The following is a 24,713-nucleotide window of genomic DNA, read 5'->3' as shown; positions in this document are numbered from 1 at the left end:
GTGTGCATGTGTAAGCCCGGGAGCCTTATCTATGTGTGTGTGTGTGTGTGTGTGGGTGGGTGTGTGTGTCTATGTGTGTGTATTGAATAAGAGAAAGGGGATTTGCTTTCCCATACATTTCTCACTCTGATTAAAAACGAATGCATATCCTTCCCTGCATATATTCACCTCTAATTAAAATCTCCTAACCCATGGACTAATTCAGTGTTGCATACATTAACTCTATCTCGTTGTCTTCATGTGCCTCAAACCACGACACATCCAAGAACAATGGCCACTGAGGACCACTGGAATGGACAGATGGATGACCGCATATAGCTCGCTCCCAGGAGACTTTACAGTTCATACAGGCCACTGTCTGGGGGCGGTCACTCTGTACATCCTTGTTTTGCATTGCCCAGCTGTCCTCTGTGTTATTTGGAGGAGATGGGTGTGAGATTACGAGAAGATCAAAGAGGACCTTCATTATCAGTTGTGTATCTGGCTCTGAAAGACCAGACTTTGTGTTGTTGTACATACCATAAGCCTGGTCAAAGTAAGAGATTACACAGAGCTTATAGCACTCAAGCATGACCTTTGGGCTTTCTAGAAACTAAATAATTAAGCAAAAGATGTGTTTAGCCTTAAAAAACGAGCCTGGCAGTGTGTGTGTTTCTGGAATGTGCCCTGTCTGCGCCTCTCTCTGTCAGTGGTTTGTACTGTACAAGGCTTGTTTTTCTGGTGGATGGGAGGATGGGGTATATGTCGGCGTAATCCTGCCCCGCTGTCAGGTGAAGCTCGATACCAGAGACAACGAAACGTGGAACATGAAAAACTAGAAGAGTCTCCAGCTGATCTGGTTTCCGTCGACAGCTAATTAACGCTCACTAATGTGTCCCTGACCACTGCGGCAGACCTGTCCAGTTTCTAAAGACACGCGCGTGTCACTCGATGCCCCTGGGGTTCCTGCCCCGGGCCTTCCTCTGACGTCGGACCCATGGCCTGTTTTCCTGAAACAGGAGACAGGCCTCATCTCCCCCCGTTAGATCAGGTGACCTGCCGGTATGTTTGCGGCGGTTGTTTCGTGAGGGTCAAAAACAAGATGACCGCCACACTGGGTCAGTCCTCGTGAGCATCTATTCATACGGATTCGTCCAGATCGAGTATCCCACAGTACTAATTGCTGAGTCTTACAAATGCAGATATGGCCCCAACTCTTCTCTCAAGATCAGATGACTGTCCTGAATTTCTGAATGATTTTTAAGGGTCAATACAAGGCCGAGTAAGTGCATAATACTGCCAAAAAAAGCACCAGTCTTGTAAGTATAACTTCAGCATATGTAAAACAATACAGGCACAACGATTTCTGTTCTATTTTGGTGGTTTTCCACGATTACGATTAACGGCAAACGAGTGTCAAGGATGATTGACGGGGCACACTCAAAATGTAGCTTGGTTTGTTTGCAGGCTACCTCATGACCTGCCAGGCTCTCAACAAAATGTAGGGTGGCCTTTGGAAGTCCTAGTAATTGAGCTAAACAGTGAAAACTCAAACTGAGTTATCTGTGCAGGGCCTGTCTCCCAGTGTAACCATGACAACCCCTCACTCCACTCCAGGTGGTGATAATAGGAAATCACCAGTCTTCCAGGAAGTCTATCACTCTCTTTAACACTTCTGCTCACTCTGTTTTTTCTCTTTTCTTTCACTCCCTCTCTTCCATACTTCCTCTCTTTTTCATCTCTGATTAGCCTCCACAGCCCTCCGTTGCTCTGTCTAAAGCGTACTTGTCTCTAGTTTTCCCCACTCACTAGAAGACTTCCTGTCATGCTTCTCTCTCTCTTTTTTAACCACTAGAACAAACGTGTTTTAACAAGTGCTGAGCTCACTCTTAAAAAAAAAAAAACTAAAAACAAACTTGGATGTCGAGAAGTGGGAAGCAGAAGCACAGAACTGCCTGGAGTTTCAGAGCTGCCACCGACGAGCGCTGATGACCCTCTCCCACGGAAAATTACCCATTCATCCGGTGCAGCACGCAAAATACCTCGGGTCGTTCTCTTTACACTCTGTGGGTAGATACAATTTACCAGGCCCTCGGTTAAATCAGGCGTACTGAACTGCAGAATCATTACGCTGGCCAAAAACATTTCCCTTTTGCATTAGCGTGCTGCCTTCCCCCTCTGGCTGATATCTCCATATCTCCCTGTCTTACAATATCTTTCGTCTCTCATTTCCCTTCCAAAACGTTGTCGTACAGTCTGTCCACACCGGTCCACCTCATTGCTCCCACTTTCTGCCGTCTTGCCGTCTCTCTCTGCCTCTTCTCATACAAAACCACACAACAGCAGCTCCCCAGCCCCTGCACCATTCCGAGCCTTATTTCATTATTTGATTCAGGGGGAAGCAGGGGAGGGGTGTCCACCCCCCGCACCACAGTCGGACACTCAATAATTCATGGCAGGCAGACCAGAGAGGACCAGTGGAACCTCGGCTTTATGGCTAAATCGGAGTGCCTTCCGCCTACCAGACACCCTGAAATAGAAAAGGAGAAAAAAAGGCTTTTGCGGATCTGGATCTGTCTGAGACGGCCGACTGCTCCTGCGGGCCACACAGAGAGATCCGTCTGGGCAGGGGTGAGACGAGCAGAGATTCAGTTTCTCCACCGGGCCTCATGAGGATGTCGGACGTCCTGACTGTGCATTTATTCACACGACATCTGTGGACGGTGGCCAGAGTGTCCGAGTGCCCCTGCCCAGGATTTGTCAGTGGGACTGGATGGCCAGCCGGCTGCATGCTCTGCATCTGGGCAAGGCCTCTATCTCCAGCTCAAATTAGCAGCCACAGATACATGAGTAAATAAAAGGACATATGGCTGCATCACAGACATTTCTGGCAACACCACATCTGTAAGACAGCTGCTATATTTATGCGCTGTGTACCTGCATCTGTGCGCGTGTGCACGTTGTCAGGTTCACGTTGATAGACGTGAGGAGCAGCATCTCTAGGAAGTGACCTATTTTTCCAAACATTTTCAATGAAAATTTGAAAAGCTACTTTTTAAATAATTACCAGCCCAAGCACAACATAGGGAAGGATGAGACATCCTCTGATGGTGGACTGCTTTTTGCCAATTACCAACCCGGAGGGCTTTATAATGAAAACAAACAAAAATGCTCTTTCAAGTATTTCCCCAAAGTCCTCCAAGGGGTTTCTATGCTTTAAAAAAGACTAGACGGATTCAAACAGTATTACAAACTGACATTTAACAGTAAAGAGTTTAGAGGGATACAGTATAACCTTTAAAAATATGTCCTGCATCCTGGCTGAGAGCTGGAATGGACGACTGTAGTCTACCATTCACAACACACGGCCATAGTTCTTCTCTTGGATAACATTGATGAAAGTGTCAGGGGAAGACAGAGGGGGGGGGGGAAAGCAGAAGCAGGGTGAATGCTTGCTGCTCCAAGACGAATGGGAGTCGCGCAATGTCAGTCTGATGCCACTAGAGCCCTGAAGATTTAAGGCCATGAAGGGCAGTCCTGGATGTGCAGATTAGCTGTCCTGTTTGGTGGGAGGCTGCCGCCTCAGCAGCTTTGTATCTAATGAATGAACAGATGGCTTGTGGTGGCTCTTAAGAGAGGAGATTGTAGCCTAGGTGTTGGCATGAACCCCCCCCCCACACACACACACACACACACACACACATACACCTCTCCCTATGCACACACACACACAAACAAGCGCTCACAAACAAGATGTCTCCCTTAATTAAACCGGTAGTGTAAAAGAGGGATTAAACTAATCCAGTCATAAAGCTAATGTGTCACATTAGCATACAGCAGCATTTGATCAGCAGATATAACAGCACAAACAGACGTTCAGTTACCACAAATGTTGCTACTATAAGTCTCCTTATATATGGCCTATAGAATCCTATAGGATGTGTGCTCATGAAAATGTCAGAGGTGAGTCGAGCAGAGCTTCAGCGCCTGCGTGTGGTCCTGAAAGCGGACAGGATAGCTTTGAAATGGACCAAAATCAGCTGGGCAGTGTAATATCAGCAGTGCAGAAGCACACAGAGCTCCACATGTAGCCCCACAGCCCTCTCCAGACCCAGCCCTGATGGTAAATAAGCCGCAAGACTGTGTGGAGAGAAACCACTGACACGAGCAGTAATTAATAGCAGTGCATTATGGTTACCTAGGAACAGGACATGCCAGTTATGTATGCATTGCACACACACACACACACACACACATACAAGCGCACGTGCACACACACACACACACACATGCACGCTTGCGCTTACACAGTTCAGGCTCATACCAGCAAGACGACAGCAGTTACTTTGGTGCATATTTTGAGGGTTGCCTTGGTGATTTGAAATTCCTCGACTTCTTCCTCTTTTTTGACAGGAAAGGGAAAAAATGGTAAAGAGAGGCTGACAGGCTGAGGAAATGACATCAGTCCGTTCCGGTGGGAAGGAGTCGGGGGTGGAACAGAAGAGAGGAATGCAGACTCATCTCTCTGTCCAGAGTTGCACCATCAATGTCTGGAAATACAGAGCCATCTCCTGCGAGCCCTGGAGTCACTGGCGGCGGTGTGTGGCCACTGCGGTCACTGGAGGGGGTGTGTGGCCGGGCAGTGCCCTGTGTCCCATCGGCTGGCTCCATCTATTCTCTAAATCTGGGAAACCCAGAGAAAAAAGCCAGCCAGCCCGGAGAGGGATTTGGTTCCTCAACTCGAGTCAAGCTGTGGCCTCGATTGAATAATTCATTCTTGAGGAGTAAGGGAAAACCAAGGTGGGAGTTGAAGGAAAGCACACTCAAATGCATGAATGCACACACACACACACACACACACACACACACACACACACACACACACACAAATGCTTTTCTGTCAACTCATAACTGACAGCTCTCTGCATGTCATTCCACAGCAGGGGTATGGAGACAAGAAGAGACAGATAGAAAGGTTGAGTGAGTGAGAGAGAGAGAGAGAGAGAGAGAGAGAGAGAGAGAGAGAGAGAGAAAGAGGAGAGAGGCGAGAGTGCAGGGAAGCCCCTCTCCATTCCCCTCCTCCTCTCTGTTTACAGACACGGCTGCTGACGCAAAAGCAGCCCACTGGCAGTAATGCTGATCAAAATTTACAGGAAATGCTAAAGGTAATAAATCTTTAGCATTTCCTGTAAATGCACTCCTCTCGTTCTCCCCCAATATTACTGCATCTCTCTCTTTCTCTCTTTCTTTCTATCTATCTCTGTCGGTTCCTGGGTTGTAAACAGCTGGAGCAGCTGTGATGTGCCTAAAGGGTTGCGGCCCGGCTTGCCTCGGGGAAAGAGTGGCAGTCGTCCATAAGTCGTACGTCACCATCAGTTGTGTAAAGTGGAGGTGACACTAAGTGTAATTTACAAGTGGAACGAAATCATCAATTACACAATGATGTGTGTAATGTGCTTGGCAGCCCAAAATATGCTCCAGCTGTTTACAACCCAGGAACCGACATAGATAGAAAGAGAGAGATGCAGTAATATTGGGGGAGAACGAGAGGAGTGCATTTACAGGAAATGCTAAACATGTATTAAACATTTTAATCTCAACCTTTTGATCAGCATTACTGCCAGTGGGCTGCTTTTGCGTCAGCAGCCGTGTCTGTAAACAGAGAGGAGGAGGGGAATGGAGAGGGGCTTCCCTGCACTCCACCACACTGCTCTCGCCTCTCTCCTTGCACTCTCCTCTCCTCTTCGCGCCGCATCGCTGCTCAGCCAGGGGGATGCCAAACAGATGTCGGCGTGAGGATGACACACAGCATACTGCCCACATCCATCCAGCACTGTGCAAACAGCCAGTCACTCAGGCATGCCGCTCTGCTCCTCTCTGGCCGACCAGGCCTGGGCCAAACATGGTCAGCCTGACCTGTCTGTGGCACCGGGCTCCCTTCCCACGCCTTTCCCACAACCACACTCTCCAATCACAGACTCCTTCTTTCTGCCCCCGCCCTCTGTCTTTTTCCCCCTCTCTCTCTCTCTCTCTCTCTCTCTCATTCTCTGTCTTTTCCCGACCAGTGAGCTGCAGCGGCAGCTTTTAATGAAGTGGATCAATCAGGGCCCCTCATGGTGATTTTTAATTTGCGCTGCTTATCTGTGTGCCTAAACCCCTCCTCCCAACCCCCCTCCAGGCTTACCACTCAGTCCAGTCCGCTGAGAGGGGGGGGGCAGAGAAACATCAGAGACTGAGACTAATGTGATGTTAGCAGCATTTCCCGTGCGCTTCTCCTTGGATAGGTTGATATTGCAGGGCTATATTGGCGTGGCAATGCAAGTGTGCAAGCGAAGACACACAACAAAGAGACAAGAGGACACAAATGTCCAAAAAGTTTCAATCAAACATAACAGTAAAAGGGGGAGAAAAGTCCATTGCAAGCGGCCTGAAGGCTAGCGCTGATCTGTCCAAACAGCCACACAGACTACCCAGCGGTCAGCTCTCATGCCATCATTTGGGACACCACCCAGCTCTGTGCAGCCTCCCCCTAACGGAGAAAAGCAAAACACTGATTACATCTACAAACCTGTCCCTTTGTGCTCGGACAGAAACACTCTCCAGTGTTTTATGGAAAGCTATAAACAACAGCATTCACTTATCTTCTTAACAACCTCCTGTTTTCCTTGCTGTTGCTAAGCACCCCTGACAAACTACTTGCCACCTCCCTGTATCTTTTACTTTGATAGGACAGTTGTTTCTGTTTAAGTATTCTACCCAGCGTAACATGAAGTACCGAGCCAGTGTTTTCCATATAGGGAGAAGTCTATACTGTTCATAAGTCAGGAGTGATATGGAGGGACTGAACTTTTAGACTGCAGATCCTACACTCAGACAACGATTAGTAAACAAATCCTGTGGTGGTCTTAATCCACATACATCCAACACTTCCACACTGCAGTCCTCCAGATGTAATCGCGATCCTTGTCTTTTGATTTCTCCCATCCTCTCTGAGCTCTCTACTCTCCCACAGACGTGATGTGGATAAATGAATGTGGTCAAAAGGGCTGAGTAAGTCTACGCTTCCCAGCCTACAGTGTATTCTATTCTGCTGTGTGCACTTATTCTACGGAGCTGTGTGTGTGTGTGTGTGTGTGTGCGCGCTCAGTTCATCAGGCGCTGGGTGAGCTCTCCTCCCTGTGATGAGGCGAAGCACTTCCTCACCTCTCCCCTGGTGAGCGCTCACACAATCACAGTCTTGATTAAGGCCCCCTCCTGCTGGCTCACTGCTATTTATAGGCCTCAGGCATCTTCTAAGGTTGTAAGGGAAGCACGGACAGAAGCACATACAGTATATATATACACACGTATATGAAGCAGTGCACTCTGGATGTGACAGACATCATAAGCTCATTGTGTTGAAGTATCAGGTGACCCTGGGGGCTCTGGTGACTGAGCGCTTCCTATGGAACCCCAACAAGGCTCATTAATCAACCAACTTGAAGCTCGATCCACCTAACCTTTACTCAGGGCCCCTGGACACAGATAAGGTCTCCAATTGAATTGCAATGTGATTTGTCACCAGTGCAGCCCCCTTCGACACGCACACGCACGCACACGCACACACACACACACACACACACACACACACACAAACACACACACACACACACACACAAACACACACACACACAAACACACTCCCACAATCAGGCTATCCTCTGAGGCCTTTGTTGGTTGCGTTGACCCAGTCCTCTCAGGGTTACGCATCAGAAGCCACACAGAGGCTAATGCAATGAGGACGGGGCTAGAGTTTCCCCGCAGATCACTAACCCTTTCAATTTACCTCTCGCAGCTCAATTTACCCACAGTGTGACCCATTTCTCGAGACCATCTCTTCCACTCAACACTCGTCAAAGCCCCCAAAGATGACATTCCAAAGGCAGCAAGGAGCCCGGCAATGGATTCTGGGTAATTCATGATACCATCAAGAAAATCAGATTGATTGACAATTCCCTCCCACCTGTGTGCATCGCAAGAGAAATGTCTGCAAAGGAGGTAATATGTAATATCTATCCATGAGTCAGCAGTGGAACACTCCCATTTGATCATTATCCAGATAGATTAAAAGAGAGGAAGAGGAGACAGGAAGAGGAATATCCTGACTGTGGGAGGACGCACAGCTGGCATGCAGATATGCAGGGAGATGTGAGCAGAGCAGGCGAGAGACCGTGGGAGAGAAAGAGGGATGAAGCGTGACAAGGAGAGAGAGAGCAATGTATGAACACAAGAAGAGAGGGATGAAGGGTGAGAGAGAGAGAGAGAGAGAGAGCAATATATGAACACAAGAAGAGAGGAATGAAGCGTGAGAGAGAGAGAGAGCAATATATGAACAAAAGAAGAGAGGGATGAAGCGTGAGAGAGAGAGAGAGCAATGTATGAACACAAGAAGAGAGGAATGAAGCGTGAGAGAGAGAGAGGGCAATGTATGAACACAAGAAGAGAGGAATGAAGCGTGAGGGAGAGAGGGCAATGTGTGAACGAGGGACAGAGAGGAGGCACTGGAGCAGTCCATGGAGTCTATGGTGAAGGGGCCGTATTTCAGTTTGGGACCGTGCGCACATCCAAATTAAGGTGCAGGAGCCAAAAGTCCAAGATCCAGTAACAGAGAAGGTCCGCACAATTGCTCTCCGTTTTTTTTAAATTTTATTTGACTTCAATCCCCCACACACATGGCGTTTCGAGCCCTTCGGCTCTTCATCAGACTTGGTCTTCATCGGTCAAGTCTGATGAAGAGCCGAAGGGCTCGAAACATCATGTGTGTGGGGGATTGAAGTCAAATAAAATTAAAAAAAAAAAAAAACGGAGAGCAAGTGTGCGGACCTTCTCTGTTACTGGACATGGATCTATGGTGAAGGGGCACCATGTGGGAAGATATATCCCCAGGGCGCCCGGGCTTTTTGCTCTTTTGGTCAATCTCTTTTTCCTCATCCCCCACTCACTCTCTCACTTTCTTTCTTTCTCTCTGGAGAGACTGTCCATATCGACCGAACCACAGCGGTGTTGATGCTGGCCCACTTAAATGTCCTCCCACATGGTCTTATAGAAGCCCTTTTAACTCAAAACCGGTCCCAGCCAGCACACCTCCTCTAACCCCCTGTGGAGAGCAGATGAAGGCTCTCCATCACGCGTCTGCCAGAGAAGAGGCTGGGGACTGCTGGGAACCGCACGGCTCGGGATGCATCAGATAGGCAGCGTGCTGCCTCCATCTCCATCTCTATCTCCGGCTGGAGCTCACTGACTGACTCTCGAATGCAGCCCCCCTTACTGCAGCCAGACACCCAGGGCACCACTGAAGGACGAAGGAAGGGAAAAAAAGAAGAGCATCAACATTTGCCTCCGGTGGCCTCCCGGGGCCTCACGGACGGCTGCTCTTTAAATGTCTGGAGCGACGATGTCTCCCGTAGAACGAGAATAGACCAAGAAGAAAAGACATTTCATTGAAGCGAGCTGCCTATAAATGCCATTGCCTCTATTTCATTTAAACGGAATTGAACATCTAGTTGACAAGTGGTATAAGCAAAGATTATTGCTGTTTGAAAACTCAATAGGAGTGTCACCGGTGGAGAAGTGCTAAGAGATCATTATCTTTCATTAGGCAGCAGATGCTTGTGTCCAGAGTGGTTTCTTTGCTGCCTGCGCTGGGCTTTGGTCTGTATCTCAATTGGTGGTTTTACTGCTGAGCAGAGGTCTATACCCGAGAGATCTAATTGACTTTTGACCAGGGTCATTATCTGCTCACACTGCTAAAAAGGCCGTCTTAGCCCCTTGTAGTTTCAAAAAGCATCCACAATCCTCTAAATTAAGAGCTTTTGTGATAAAGAGATTTTACTTCTATTTTGAAACATAAATGTAGATGGAAATATTTTCCCTGAGCTTGGTTTTAAATAGAAACTGTACCAGATACAACAGTGCTCGCAGTGACCTAGAAAAGTCGCTTTCTCCCGTTTCTTTTGTCGCCCTTTCTTTCTCTCACTCTCGCTCTCTCACTCACACACACAGACAAATTCTCCTTTGTTATTTCACACAGACATACATTTTTAAAGCCCTGCATTGTTCGATTATGGGATGTTTTCTTATTGTCACCTTTTTGGTGAGTGTAAAAAACAAACCTGTCTCTGCCAGAGCAAGCACCAGCCTCCCTGCTGATAGGCTCCACTTGGCTGCCTGAGGACCACAGACCCCGGTCCAGCCCAGTCCAGTCAGAAAGCCTCCAGCACACACAGCCCAACCCAGGGCCACCATCTGTACTTTCCTAATCAAAGATCGCAGACCGGCAGACACAAGCAAACGCTGCATTAATCAAGGCGAGAGACCACATTACACTAGCCGCTAATTGGTGGGGCAGACCCTGGGATGTGTTCAGGCTTCTCTAGGGGGCATTTTTGTAATGGCTGCCACTAACACATTTGGCAGTCTCTTATGGCAGGACTGGGCCTGTAGTAATACACTACAGCAGAGAGCACATGTGAGATTAAAGGGACAGGTCGCCCATTATCTACTCCACCTCACACCAGTGAAACTCTATTTGGTTTCATTTTTTTGGAGAACACAAAGGCAGCTAGACAGTCACAATCAGTACTTTTTTTCTTTTCTATGGGAGTGAAAGGGACCATTTCTGTCTGTCATTCTGTTAGATAACACATATCGTGCTGCACTGCCCAGCAGCCCATACAGTCTCTATTGCTATGCAGATTTGTGGTGAATGGCAGAATGATCACATTTGTTAAGAAACAGGAAAGCCTAATAATGGACTGGCATCATGTCTGAAACACTTTATGCCAGTTATTTAATAAACCAGGCATATACTGTATTGTTGTCATGCAATTCTTTGGATTGGATTGTTATGGAGGGACAGTATGTGCGAAGGAGGACATTTCTGACTTCTGTTTTGCTATGTCATCTATTCCATTATTTCAAACCCCGCGTGTCTGTGAAATAAAATCACTCTCACATTCCCTGATCTAGCAGACACGTGTTCCGGCACAGCGGCATTTAAATACGCCACAGTGTGATTCACATGAGAGGGTTCTCCACGTCTCCGGCGCGTAGTGCCGCCGCTTTGGCCCTGCATAATACTGTCTCTGTGAGTTAATGTACTTCTCGCTCTCCGTCGATCTCTCTCGCTCTCTCTCTCTCTCTCTTCCTTTTTTTCCTAGTGCTTTCCCTGCCACAGGGCACTGAGGAAACTCAGAGCACTCCGCTGTGGAACGTCTCCTGCTTCGGCGTCTCCATGGTCACGGTTCTGTCGCAGCAATCAACAATGCCCCAAACTGCCGGGGCTGGCTGTCTTCAGGGAACGGTCAGGCTCCCTCCTGTTCTCCTCTCTGGCTCCTTATCTCCAACCAGCTCACTCCCTTTCTTGTGCTCTTTAAGGTGTCATGCTGAAGACAAAAGATGCCGCTACGTCTTCAACAGAGACCATGCAGCCTTTTCTATGCTATTTAGTTTTAGACTGATGGTCTACCTCAGGGAAATCATGTGATTGTTCAGCGGCTCAACGCTCGGCGTGATCAAATAACTTGGCTCCTGTCAGTGCAAATCAGTGAAAGCATAACCTGGATGCGTCTCTTCAAGTGTGTGAGAGTGTGTGTGTGTGTGTGCTCACGCACATGCGTGTCTGCGTGGGAGACAATTTTAGACACCCCAGGGGAGAGTTTGTCACAACAAACACACCCACAGCCCGATGAAGCCTCTCAGGTAGAGAACCTTTTCGGTCCCGCCTGGCTCACTCCGGTCTTCGTCACTGTCTCTTCCTAATTAGGATGAGCAGCACCCAGTGTAATGTTTACCATGGCTCCCCTGCTCTGTCTCCCCAAATAGCCCTGTGCAGAAACAACAGAAGGGGTCCCCCCCACCCCCTTCCAAACCACCAAGAGAAACAACACACAACAGCCACATCCACTGTCTTGTTCACAAGCACCAATGTCTAGCACATGGTCTAGCACATGGACCGCACTGAGCAAGGCTTCAGGGGCTGAGCCTTCTGTTCTGGGCGGTCGTCTATTTAGCAGAGGTCTCCTCTGGGCCTGGCTGGTAGGCTGTTTGGCTGGGGCTTGGCTGGCTGGTGTGCGCACTCAGACTGAATAGATGGGTCCTCAGAGGAGGTGTGCTGGGCTGCTGGGTGGGTGGGCGGCAACATTGATTCAAAAATCCAGTTCAGCTCCCTCACTGACTGATCCCCCCCTCCCCGACTCCAGCCGGCTCGGCATCGCCTTGGAAACATGTGCGCCCATCTCTATGGCAACCGCAGCTCCAGTCTCAGGGCTGTGTAGGTGAATGGGAAGACAGCGGATCAATGGGACCCACACTTGGGCTCACCCCAAGCCCATCTGCAGGGGATCGGACTTGGGCAATGGTTCTGAACTGACCTCTGTAGGAACCCTTCCCATAAACCCACATCAAAGACACACACACACATGCACTAATAGTCAATATCAGCATGAGAAAGCCTCACGATCATCCCTTAATTCCTCTGGCTGCACGGCTTAGCGATAGTCTCTCAAAAGCCTCATTCTCTCTGCAGTTTTATTTAGCTTCACACTAATTATCGGCCATCTCTTGTTGTGTTTTGGTTTTTCCCCTTTCCTGCATGTCGGGGATACATGTGTCTGTCCTCAAAATAGACACTGCACATTAAAACGCAAGAGCCCCCGTTTCCAGCCAGCCTGCCTGCTCGCTCCCTCATTTGTCACGGGTGGCTGTGTGGTCCTCTCTCTCTTTTGCACGCGCGCGCACACACACACACACACACACAATGCGCACACACACACACAACGCGCACACACACACACAACGCGCACACACACACACACACACACACAACGCGCACACACACACACACACACACACACAATGGCGGCCTTATACATCGTAATTTAAGATGGTCTCCTGGGGCCTGCTCCTGTTTGACTGCACTGGGCGGCACTGGTGAAATGGCCACTGTTGTTTGCCCAGCGTGCTGCCTCTGTTTGTCTAGCAGCAGAACCTAAAGAAAACCTCCCCCCATCTGGATGGCACCAGGGCTTTTGTTTTCTTTCTGTCACCTTCCCACCCAGCAACCCAGCCCATCTGCCTCTCTGTGTGTCTGCTGGGACTCGGCAGCACCTGCAATATTGAGCCAAACCAAAAGCAAAAAACCAAAAAGAAGTCAAAGTTAATCATCCACTTGTGCTGCGGTTTCCTGAGGCGAGTTTTAAATAGCTGCTGCAGTATTATTGTAATTTCATGCAAGATTCTTCTGACTAACTGATGACTGATCGATGTGAAAAGGCCTCTTCGGAACAGGAGGAGGTGCGGTCCATGCTGCGTCTCCACCTGCTTGTGTCTGAGCCTCCTGGCTGGGTCCTCTCTCCGCCCTGCCTCGGCTGTCAATCAGGAGCTCACAGACATGCAGGTGAATACATCTCACTTGCCCTATCATGCTCATTTGTTTGAGGCTCAGGTTCATTTGTTATGAACCATCCTCACCGCATTGTGTGCTCTCACTCCCAAACACATGGGGTGACAAAAGAGTATTCTTTAATGCAAAATTAATCCTTTAATTATTTTCTTGAAATAATGAAATAAAGATGAAAAGGACCGACAAGCTGGAGTGCTCTGAGCGCATGAGGGACACTAGAATAGCTCTTGGTCATCTTGGATCATTTTGCACTTTCACCAGCTCGCAGGCCTGCTGGGACACCCTAGCGTCCAACCAGCACGCCACTTTGCTTTGCCAGCACTCTGATTAAACGATTCCACTTGCTGGTCATTGCTTTACTTAATGCTTGAGTTACTATGGCGGCATGCAAGTAGACGACTCGGGGCAACAATAGTTCAAGTGATCTTTTATTAATCGAAGGCGTTGTTGACTGCTCGTGTGGAGAGCTTGTCGGTGTTGTCCCGCTGTATCCTCTTTCAGGTAAATTACCTCTGGCAGCCTGGCAGCCCGGTGGCAGGAGCCATAAACCCTGGGCCAGGACAGGGCTGCCATGTGCTTTATTTGTGATTTCAGGCCCTCAGAATGGAGTTAATGGAGCGGTGGAGAGGAGGCGAGTGGCGCCAGAGTCGCGGCTCTCACATGGCTGTGCGCTCAGCCTCCGCTGCAACCGTACACTGCGTGTGACCTTCATGGGCAGAGGTGCAGAACTGAGAGTGGAGCGAGTGGAGCCCAGCGCCCCTGTGGCGTTTATTAACCCCCTGACTGACCACTACTGCTGCCCACCACTACTGAGTGGGAGAGCAGCCTCAGATAGTATAAGTATATAAGTATATATACTCTTTTGCGGGAAATGCCATGCGGGAAATTTGGGAAATTCTCTGCATTCATCCCAAGTGAAGCACACACTAATCCCAGTGCAGTGAGCTGCCTGCAACAACAGCGGCGCTCGGGGGGCAGTGAGGGGTTAGGTGCCTAGCTCAAGGGCACTTCAGCCGTGCCTACTGGTCGGGGGGTCGAACCGGCAACCCTCCGGTTACAAGTCCGAAGCGCTAACCAGTAGGCCACGGCTGCCCCACATGAGGGAGCCTTTCTTCAAATCGCTGGCGTGCTTGCCAGCTTGTCCTTGAGTGTTGGGTGGAATCTGTCTCGCTGAGGGGTTGGATTAACCCCGGGACTGCAATCTCAGCAGACTGAGTTGTCTCATGTCTTACTAGTAGGCCTTTCAAAGCATCATCTGAGCTCACTGACAGAGCAGAGGGGCTCTAGGACTCCATTGCCCTCCAATGCTCATTCTCAAGAGTACAAAGTGTCCATATTCTATGCACAGTGCTGGACAAAAGAAATGCACAGCAGTGAAGTCTACTGTCTGTCGTCAGTGGTATGGGATGACCGCCATGAGAGGACAGAGCGGAGCAGAGCTCTGGGTGTCCACTGTGTCCATGAATAATGCATGATGGCGGCTGTTGGTGTTGTTCCAGTGACACAGGGACAGATGACAAGTGGGTTACATTCCATGTGCTTTATGGAAACAAATCACTGACAGCCTTGTTATGATTAGGGAGCCAATTATATATATATATAATATGTCGTTTAAAAAGTGATATACTACACCTATAAAGTAGATCTGGTAAAAAAAAGTTTAATCGCCGTTCCATATCTATGCTTATGAATGGTAACTATAACAACGATAGTAGGACGACGGTTGAGCCTGGAGGCAGGCTTTGCAACAATAGAATCAACTGTAAACAGCTGAAAAAAATAACGATTTTAGCTCTAAAACTCATTTAGTATTAATAATTGATTTCATATTTATTTATTTCGTAAGTGACCATGGTATAAACGGGATAATGCCCTTCGATGCGTCCATTATCAGAAATAAATGGACTTATAAATGGACACCTCGTCGGGCATTATCCCTTACACACACATATATATATATATATATATATATATATATATATATATATATATATATATATATATATATATATATATATATATAAATATATATTTTTTTTAGGGAGGGAGGCAATTATAAACAAATCATTTCCATTAATATGCAGAGAAACTCCTGTGGTCCTTCTGTATGATGCACATAGGTCGGCATTTGCAGGCATATTTTTGAGATAGATGGCTGACCTGATGGACGTCAATAAAGAGGCTGAGATGACAAGCAAGACATGGTGACAATAGCCTCCTCCCGTAGACATGATTTCATGACTTTATGTGACTGCTCAAACATGAACTGGTGCTGAGATGAGGCGCTGCTTCATTCTTTACAAACTACACTGCTGCTTTTAGAGCAGTTCAACACACATCGAACCAATACTTGTGATCAATTTTTTTCTGCTCCATTTTCAGATGTGTTTTTCCGAGCCAGGTGAGCCCCTCCAGACAGCCTGTCAGAGAGTGAAGGCGGAGTCCTAAGTGCACCACTGGGTCCTGTCCCACTCTCCTGCCCGCCAGCTGCGCTCGCTCCCACTGGCTGCTGCTGAGTGATGACCGCAGCTCCAGGTGTCTGCAGCTCGCTGAATAACGAGCGGGCGCTCTCTGAGTTCTCACGTTGCTTTCACCATGTGTGACCTCTTGCCCCTTAAACCAGCAACTAAAGGGAGAAGGGTGCCTTCTCTGACCTTCACACACACACACACACACACACACACATATATACACACACACCTGGGCAAGTGGTGATGATTACTGCCATCTGAGTTCCACCTCCAATTTCAGTCAAGGTGCTCAACATCAAGTTACCACCACATCTCTAACACAGACTGTAAATCCTAGACAGTGCTTGGGATGTCTGTCACATCGCTACCAAGCGCCGAGTTTCAAACCCTCCTTTGCTCTGCAGGAAGCATGTGTCACTGACTCTCTGACAGCATCTATCTGAGGTGTGTGTGTGCGTTTGTGTAAGCAAGAAACAGCGAGGGAGGCAGTGAGAAAGAGAGAGACAGAGGCAGGGAGAGAGAGAAAGATGAAGAGATGGGGAATCTTTAACAGCGAGGATGTGCATGTGTGCTTGCATGTGTGAGTGTGTTTTGGAGGCGCTCATGTGTGTGCCCAGCTCATGGGAGGGAGCAGGAGGGGTCATCAGATGACAGGCGTATGCCTGAGTGGCTCGTGGGATCCTGTCATTTAGCTCTGTTTGCCTGAGCTCCTCCCTTAAAGTAATGAGTTTATGGAAATCACCTGTCTCCCTAGCAACACGGAGCAAATGGAACAGGCTCCGCTGCCAGGGCCGCCCACTTCTGCATGAAATCGAACAGGTCAAGCAGCCCCAGGCAAACCGCTGTGTGTGCGCTGCGCCTGAGAACTCCACACACTGCCCCTGTGGTCAAATTAGATTAGTCAAACTAAAGTATTTATCATCATTACCTGTTTATATTTTCACACAAATTCTAGCTTACTTGCACACATTAAAGGGAGATTTATACCAAATCAAAATTCCCTTAAAGATAGAAACCTGAGGGGAAGGGTAAATAAATGCGCTTCGTTGAACACAAATTCAACAACTATACATCCAGACCACAGGTCCATGACATGACAGTTTTTTTAACACCATGACAGGAGACGAGTAAGGTAATAACTGATATAACTAATAATCAATAACACTCTCCTATCAATACAGGCAGAAGGGTCATTTGCTTGTGACACTGGTGAGGAATACCAATATTTACTTATTAATAAGTACAGTACATCTGATCAGGAGAAAGGTCTAATGATTTGAAGACTACCTCAAGGACTGCATTGGGAATAGTAACATCTGTAACAGAGCACCAGCATCAACGAGGGAAGTCATTTATAGAGCGCATGAACTGAGTGGCCATTGGCCTTCTCTGTTTCTCTAGTCTGAAATATCACTCCACAGCAAGAGCCTTTCTAGCATACTGTAAGATAAAAAAAAATACAATACAATATATGGAAATGTATTTTTTCCACACACAACTAAACATCTTTCTTGGGAGAACTACACATCAATTCTTCTTTTGGACAAAATGTGTCAAGGGACAGTGTGTTGAAAGTCTGTGAAAGCTTCTGATATATCTTTTCCCACTCTGGATTAAAGGGCCTTTGAAGCGTGGAAAGAAATCATTTAGGCTTAGCAAATGTGACACAAGGAGCAAATTCTGGCAGCATCACAAACAACTTAATCCTTATTTCAGTGCCCTACCGAGAGAGGAAGATTGGAAGTATTGACTAGTTGATCTAACGGCAGTTTTTAGCAACTCCAGCCTACATACACCTATGGTTAGAAATAGAATCAGTGCATTGATGTAATCAATAATATTAAAGACATGAAGCATGAATCATGACTCGACATTTTATATGTCTCGTCATTTTACTCAAATTAAACATATAATTGAATTACTTTAATTACTTTGCTGATTAAAAGCTTTAGTATGACAATATAAAGAGAGTTTCATTTCAAATGTTTGGCAGGTTTGTATTTCCCCAGAGAGGATTGGGAAAGCTACATATTTACATGGAGTTCATATAGGAAGCACATTGAATAAAGTTTGATGGAATAAATAATCTTTTCATTTCATTGTATGTTCCAATTCCAGATTAAAAAGTAATTTGGTTATGATGAATCAGCATGGGAAAGGACTAGATAGAGCGAATGTGTTCATGCATGGTATAAAGGTGAGAGAGTGACAGAAAGAAAGAGAGAGAAAGAGAGAGAGAGAGACACACAGGCACAGTCTTCCCCTTCCTCCCACCATCTGCCAAATGGAGCGCTCCTCTCTGTGATATATGTGCATTGAATCAGTCTGGCAGAGGAAGCCGCAGTGTGCAGTAGATTGATTGCTATTGGAGAGGCACTTTAGCTAAACAGCACAGTCACATGCACATACAGCATGCACTGCACACACACACCCCCGCACACCCACACGCGCACACGCACGCACACACACACACACTCACACACATACACACAAACACCAGGACAGTGGTTTTCTCAGGGACTTGGGAAGGCAAAAGAGACTTAGCCATTCCCTGACCCCCTGGGTCAGTGTCTGTGTGGGATTTTAACATTGGAAATATTCCCGAAGTTATGGCCGCTGAGTGGAGTGTTGGTCCAGCAACAAGGGATGTGCCAGAGTCCCCAAGAGAAACCCTGCTAATGCACTATCACAGGCCCTCGTCCTTGCTTGACCTGACTTGCCTTACATCTTATAATGCTATTGCCATTGATTTCTGGCAGCTTAAAATGACTCTGAAGTCATAGGGCAGTGGAGAGAAAATATAATCTCACTTCAGATTTGTGGAACGGTCTGATCACTTCCTCAACAGCTCGGCTTTGTTTTGAGTGTGATGACAACATGATTCTATGTACAGTTCCTAGGGGGCGTATCACTGCTGACAGTCTTTTGGACATGGGTGGCTGATTGGTATTGATCTGATTGGGCGTTGATCGGCTTAAACCCATGATTGGTAGCTGAGTGATGAGTGTTAGCGTACTGCGGATGGGCTGAGAGTGTTAAGCATCGCTCCCGTCGGCATGGAGACCATCTCTGAGCCAGCCATGCAGTGGTTTTAGATTCCAGCACTTGACTTTGAGAGGACAGAGAAAGACTCAACTTATTTCTATTGTGGATTTGTTGCTCTGAGATCAAGAGTCTAAGATGTCTGTGAAATGTTAGCCCTGTCCTCCTGCTAGCGTATGTTTAGAAAGTCGGCAGGAGGTAGTGGATAGGTGTGTGTGTGTGTGTGTGTGTGTGTGTGTGATTATATGCTGCTCTGACGGATGAGTTTGACACAGTATCCAAGAAGAGTGCTTGATCCTCTCTGTGGCAATTGAAAATGTAAAATCAATGGCACTGACAGCACTCTATAGTGTCACCTGAGTGTGAGCGTACTCTCCAAGGCTTGTTTATTTGCTGATCACAGCACATTAGAGGAATACATGGCTGAGTGGAGTTTGTATTAGCCTAATGTAATGGCCCTGTGATCCCGGCCAATTGGAAGCAGGAGGTCTCCAAAGAAAGAGCTGACGTCTCCTTTCCTTAAGAAATAGCACAAGTCTAGAGGTAGGGCTGCTGAAGTCAATTTAACTCAGCTTGGTGGGATTTGTTAAAAAAAAGCAAAGCAAAAGAGTGCTCTTTGTTGAGACCTAACCATTACATATGTCATATAAAATGCCTCATTTATAATTGATGGATGTATAGTCTCAGATATTTGTTTGGGTTTCCAAGAGTGGCATATTTCTCATTGTTGAATAATTGAAGATGACCAGCATATTATCCTAGAAAACGCAGCGCTAGAACTCCACGTCACTGAGCACAACCTCATGGCTGTGCATGGTATACAATGAGCAGGAGCAGGTTGTGTGATGGTGAAAAATCACCCCCTTGCTGAGGTCCCTGCCTCCCTGGAAATGTATTTTTGGGGAGGTGATAACTCTGGAGGGCCTGGGTGGAGGGGCTGACATCTGGAGTTATGGATATGCCGGCGTGCACCTTCCCTTGCCAGGCATAAAGTCAAGCATTATTAATGTGCAATTAAAAATTCATTGGCGCTGAAATATGAATGCGATGGAATCTGTGTATGGGAGAAACCTATTTTGGCGATGCCACCCTTCAATTAAGCACGGGAAAAGAAACAAGCTGGCGGCCACCGTCAGCCTTTAAAACAAGCGGTGACACTTTTATTGTTCCTCCGTGCGATTATGCCGAGAAAACATGCCGCTAGGGCCCTATTAGTCACCTGAATGGCACGGCAGAGAGCGGTGGCGCTCTCCCATCACGGATCCTGCTGTCCTATACCTCCCCATCTCACCAGCCTCCCAATCTTCACCTCTTAAAGCTGATGACATAAACCACCAGACGGTGAATCTCTTCAGTGCATGGGCGCCCGGCTGTTCTTTTTTTCCACAGGGTGGGTGGTACTACCAAAGGAGATGTTCATCCTGTGTTTTTTTTCATCCCCGGAACAACAAACGGCCTCTAATTACACAGCAAGAGTGCTGATCGAATCACAAGTTCAGCTGGGACTCATACAACCCCGAACAGCCCTTTGGCACCAAGTAACACCCCGACAGATTGTGCCTGTGAGAGAATGTCTTGAGTCATACACAGGGCTGTGTGGGGAAGGAGGAGAGAGAGAAAGAGATAGATAGAGAGAGAGAGAGGGAGGGAGAGAAAAAAAGAGATGAGACCATGTTTAAAATGACTTCAGGAGGAGAGAACATATGGCTGCGCACAGGAGAAACAAGAGACTTGGTTCCGTGCTGCTTTGGGTAAAGCGTGCTGCTCTTGTTCCATGTAAAAGGCTGTGGAGCCTGAGGAGAACTGAGCCTCATCCATCACTGATGATAAATCTCATGTTCTCTCTCTCTCTCTCTCTCTCTCTCTCTCCCTCCCTCCCTCCCTCCCTCTCTCCCTCATTCGCTCATCTTGCCTTGTTTTTCTGGTTCTCCCTCTTCTGCACTCTCTCACTCTTACTGTCAAACACTTCTGCTGGATAAGTGTGTGTGTGTGTGTGTGTGTAGGTGTGTCTCTTTTGCTCCCTCTCTCTCTCTCTCGGTCTTTCTCTTTAGTCTCTAAGCAATGGCAGTTGTACAAGTATTTGATTGCACTGAAGCTCATTGTTAAACATCTTGTGACTTGTGATGGGCCCTCCATTACTGTTAGAGCCTGTTACAGCTACTTGAATTTTCAGACACTCCAGCTCTCATTTGGCCTCCCATTTCAAGCCACTCTGATGATTGTTTACGTTTGCAATTATTCCAATGTCTGCAATGAGATCTCAGTTCATTACGTAGCACCCTCCACTGCATTGTTGCACTAAGGCTACTCTAGAATGTGTCTTGCCTTTAACATATTTGCATGGTGCTACGCAGCAGTTCAAATGTTGCCCTAGCTGTTTGTGAATCATGACAACATTTTGTTGTGGCATGCATGTCCCTTTCATCAGTCCAACACTGTAGCAGCGCTATGTGTTCTTAATATAAGTGGTCTGTCAGTCTCAGAGAGAATTTGCTCTGGTATGTAAAGGTTCATTTAAAATTCAAATGGCTTCTACAGATAATAAATACAAACCTAAGAGAATAGCATTTGAATCAGATTAGTTCTGCCTGGTGATATACTGTATGTTTGCATAGAAAATTGCAATTCTTCCTTAATCATTACAATCATTTACTTGTTTAACCAATGGGGATGTGTATACTGTATATGGTGAGAGTGATTATCAGCAACTTGTTAAACAAAATCTACCACATGATGTGGGTTGTTTTTATGTACTGTTGGATATTGGGTCTATTGCCCACTCCATAGGCCTACAGATTTTGGGTCACCATTATTCACATAAACCTCTCATTATACAACCTATTACAAGGCCACAACTGCCTCAACCTAGACAGATTTGAATTGGCTCGTGTACCAAATATCCAATCCTCATCCAATTAAAGGGAGATGGCGGCGTCATGATCCCATGGAGCCTTGTTTCAGTGTCAGAAAATAAACCCATTAACAAACGAAGGGCATAATCTATGGGCTTGAAATGGCTGTATACCCTTTATTTACCTTTGCTGCGAGTGATGAGCTCGGCTTCTCTAAGAGGTCCCAAAGTTTCCTCCTCTTCTCGGAGCAGCATGTGTTGTCAAATTCATCGCCCTCTCTGTCCCTCAGAGTCTCTGCTTCTCGCTTGAGTTCCTCGTTCATCTGTTCTTTTTTCTGATGGTATCGTGCTTGGCAGCAAGACTCCAGGTAGATTTCGTCAATCCCCCAAAAGTCTAGTTCCTGGCTAAAAGACAAAGCGCACATCTCCTCCATCATGTGCAACTTCCCCGTCCGGTAAAAGTTAAGGATTGAAGTGAAAGCGCCAGGGTGCCTGTCGAAGAAGTATTCGTTGTCATCCAGGCTGTAGTCATCGCATATTTCAATTATTGAATCGTGCGTGTTGCAGTCTTGCAATTTCCCTAGCCTCGTGCGGGGTAACCTGTCTAGCGTTCTCCATAACACCTCGTGCAGGAGTCCTCCTACATTCAGTCTCACTCGGCGGGAAGCTGCTTTGCTCCGGATGATTTCCACCGGCTCCGGCGGCAGTGAGGAGGTGGAGCGGGAGCCAGTTTTATTCATTCTCACTTCAGTTCTGTACTTAAATGAGAATGATTAACGCTTGGGAGACTCTTCTCTGAGAAGACAACACCGACCAAGCTTCAGTGGCGCCTACATTAGGATTTGCTTTCATCCATATTTGCACCTGCGGGACGAAAAGGAGAAAAGATCATAATTTACTCCTGATGATAGAGTGGATAGTGGATATTCATGTGACAAACCATTGTCAGCGAACATCTCACCCTCATTAGTAGCCTAAATGGTTTATCCAATTAGCTAGAAAGGCCAAAGAGATCTGCTCTAAGAAGCACAGCAGGCTTACCCTATTGACTAACTGAATGAGGAAGCATTGGCATAAAACGGTTCTTGTCTCGAGCGCTGTCCAGTGAGTCAGTGCTGAAACCACCTCTCTGTCTGTCCATCAGTTTCCCCTCTTACTGTCAAACTGTTCCTTCCATAAAGTTATTGAATGCCATTTGTCACTTATTTGTGCATGTCACTTGTTTGGCATATTTGGCCATTCGATTGTGATAGTGAATTATTATTTTATCTATCTACTCAATCTCTTCAAAGACACAATCAATCAACAGTAGCCTAAAGGAAGGTCTGCGAATAGCCTGCTAATGTAAAACGGCGAATTCGATAAACATAGCCATGATAATAATAAGCTACAGTGGTCACACGTTTTGTAGCTAAGTTTATTGTGTGAAAGGTATGAGTAGGCTATACCACGACTCCTCGAGATGTGCAATAGCCCACTACCATTTTGCTTTTCTCTAGAATAGACTTTTGTACTCATAATCATATTTTTGGGAGGCTACATTATGTCTGACCCCTGCAACCTGATAGACAAAAATCCTCTTTTAATGTCTGCAAAATTATATAAAAAAAACCCATGAAACTACTGAGACTTGGCTACTGTAACTATACGCGCGTCAAAGAAATACCCTCTATTAATTCCCATAGGATCTCAATCAATAAGTGAAAGACATTGCTTACATTAACACTATTAAACTTATCATCGGTGCATTCGGATACTTACATATCTTCCTGGTAAAATCCAGTCCAAACGGCGCCCAAATTGGTTTAAATAGACAAACAGCCGCCTGTGGTTTTACTTGCTACACCCCTCTCCCTCTCTTAAATGGTGCCACTCTCGTGATTAGCCTGCGTCTGAGGTTGGCATATTTCACCAGAGACGTGGAGTCGGTAAATTCTACTGTCCATTCCTGCCTGCTTCGGCTGGGTGAAGATCAACAAGTACGCTGAAAATTCACGCAATGTTCTTTACCTGATTTGGGTGACTGTGCCTGAGCGTGACAGGCGACGCTCTAGCGCGGTTCTGCAGAACGGGATGATTTCGCGCTGCTCCACCAACTGGCTCTAGCATGCTGCCGACGTGTTAGTCCCTCCAGAACCCTATCAGAATTTAGGGGCTGGGCCGAAGCTGCGTAAAATCCATCAGAACAGACCACCACCAGCCTGGTGTATTCGCTTTCATTGTGCCCTCGACTGTCTGTTGAGATTGAATCATCTAAAACCGCATTGTCGTGTCTGTTTTATTTGCCAAGAAAGGCATGTTCCCAAGACGTCGACTGCATGAGTATTGTAAGGTACAACACTGAGTAACTGCAACACTACTGAGCATCATTCGAACATTTCCATTTCTCTGGTACAACAAAAACACTGCACAACATTTGCACAAGGCAGACATGGCATACCATTGCTGTGCCCTTTTAAAAGTCCTGGCTGAGTTTATGTTGTGGAATAGCATTGCGCAGTTACCACTCTCATAGTTTACATTGTACAGCAGCTGGAATAGGAACTACGAGGTCAGGCAGTGAAGGCAACAACACAAGGGGAGCATGTGCAGACACTGGCAGCACATAAGCTATGAAATACAGTGGCGCACAGTCTGTTACTCCTGTGTGTAACTCACAAGACTCAAATGCATTTCTCTTTAGATAGATAGATACTTTTTTGAGCCCCAAGGGGAAATTCAAGGACATGAGAGGAGTTTAGAGGACATGATGCCTATATATTTAATACACCTATGCTGTTATAACAATAGAGTCCTCTGTTAGACTGAACAGTCATACAAATGCAACAAACTATTGCATTTGTTTTGCTGCTGGGGAAAGCAGATGCTGACTTTCTAAATAAAGAAAACACAAGACTCTCAGTCAGCACTATTTTAAAGCATTTACTTT

The 24,713-nt window shown here is 46.8% G+C and overlaps 1 protein-coding gene across 1 annotated transcript in view; it reads right to left on the bottom strand.

Annotated features, from left to right (window-relative positions):
• The window catches only part of LOC121707782 (potassium voltage-gated channel subfamily B member 1-like), a 37,035-nt gene extending 13,291 nt beyond the window's left edge, over window positions 1-23,744 (bottom strand). Inside the window, exons 1-2 of the mRNA XM_042090598.1 lie at window positions 23,546-23,744; window positions 21,970-22,648 (exon numbers count right to left, since the gene is read on the bottom strand). Of these exons, the coding sequence (XP_041946532.1) occupies window positions 21,970-22,524 (555 nt within the window). The 5' untranslated portion in view covers window positions 22,525-22,648; window positions 23,546-23,744. The remainder of the gene's footprint in view (window positions 1-21,969; window positions 22,649-23,545) is intronic.
• Window positions 23,745-24,713: the final 969 nt, after the last annotated feature.

Source organism: Alosa sapidissima, chromosome 4 (genome assembly GCF_018492685.1).
Source record: "Alosa sapidissima isolate fAloSap1 chromosome 4, fAloSap1.pri, whole genome shotgun sequence".
Lineage (NCBI taxonomy): Eukaryota > Metazoa > Chordata > Actinopteri > Clupeiformes > Clupeidae > Alosa > Alosa sapidissima.
This window is presented reverse-complemented; position numbering and strand designations above follow the sequence as displayed.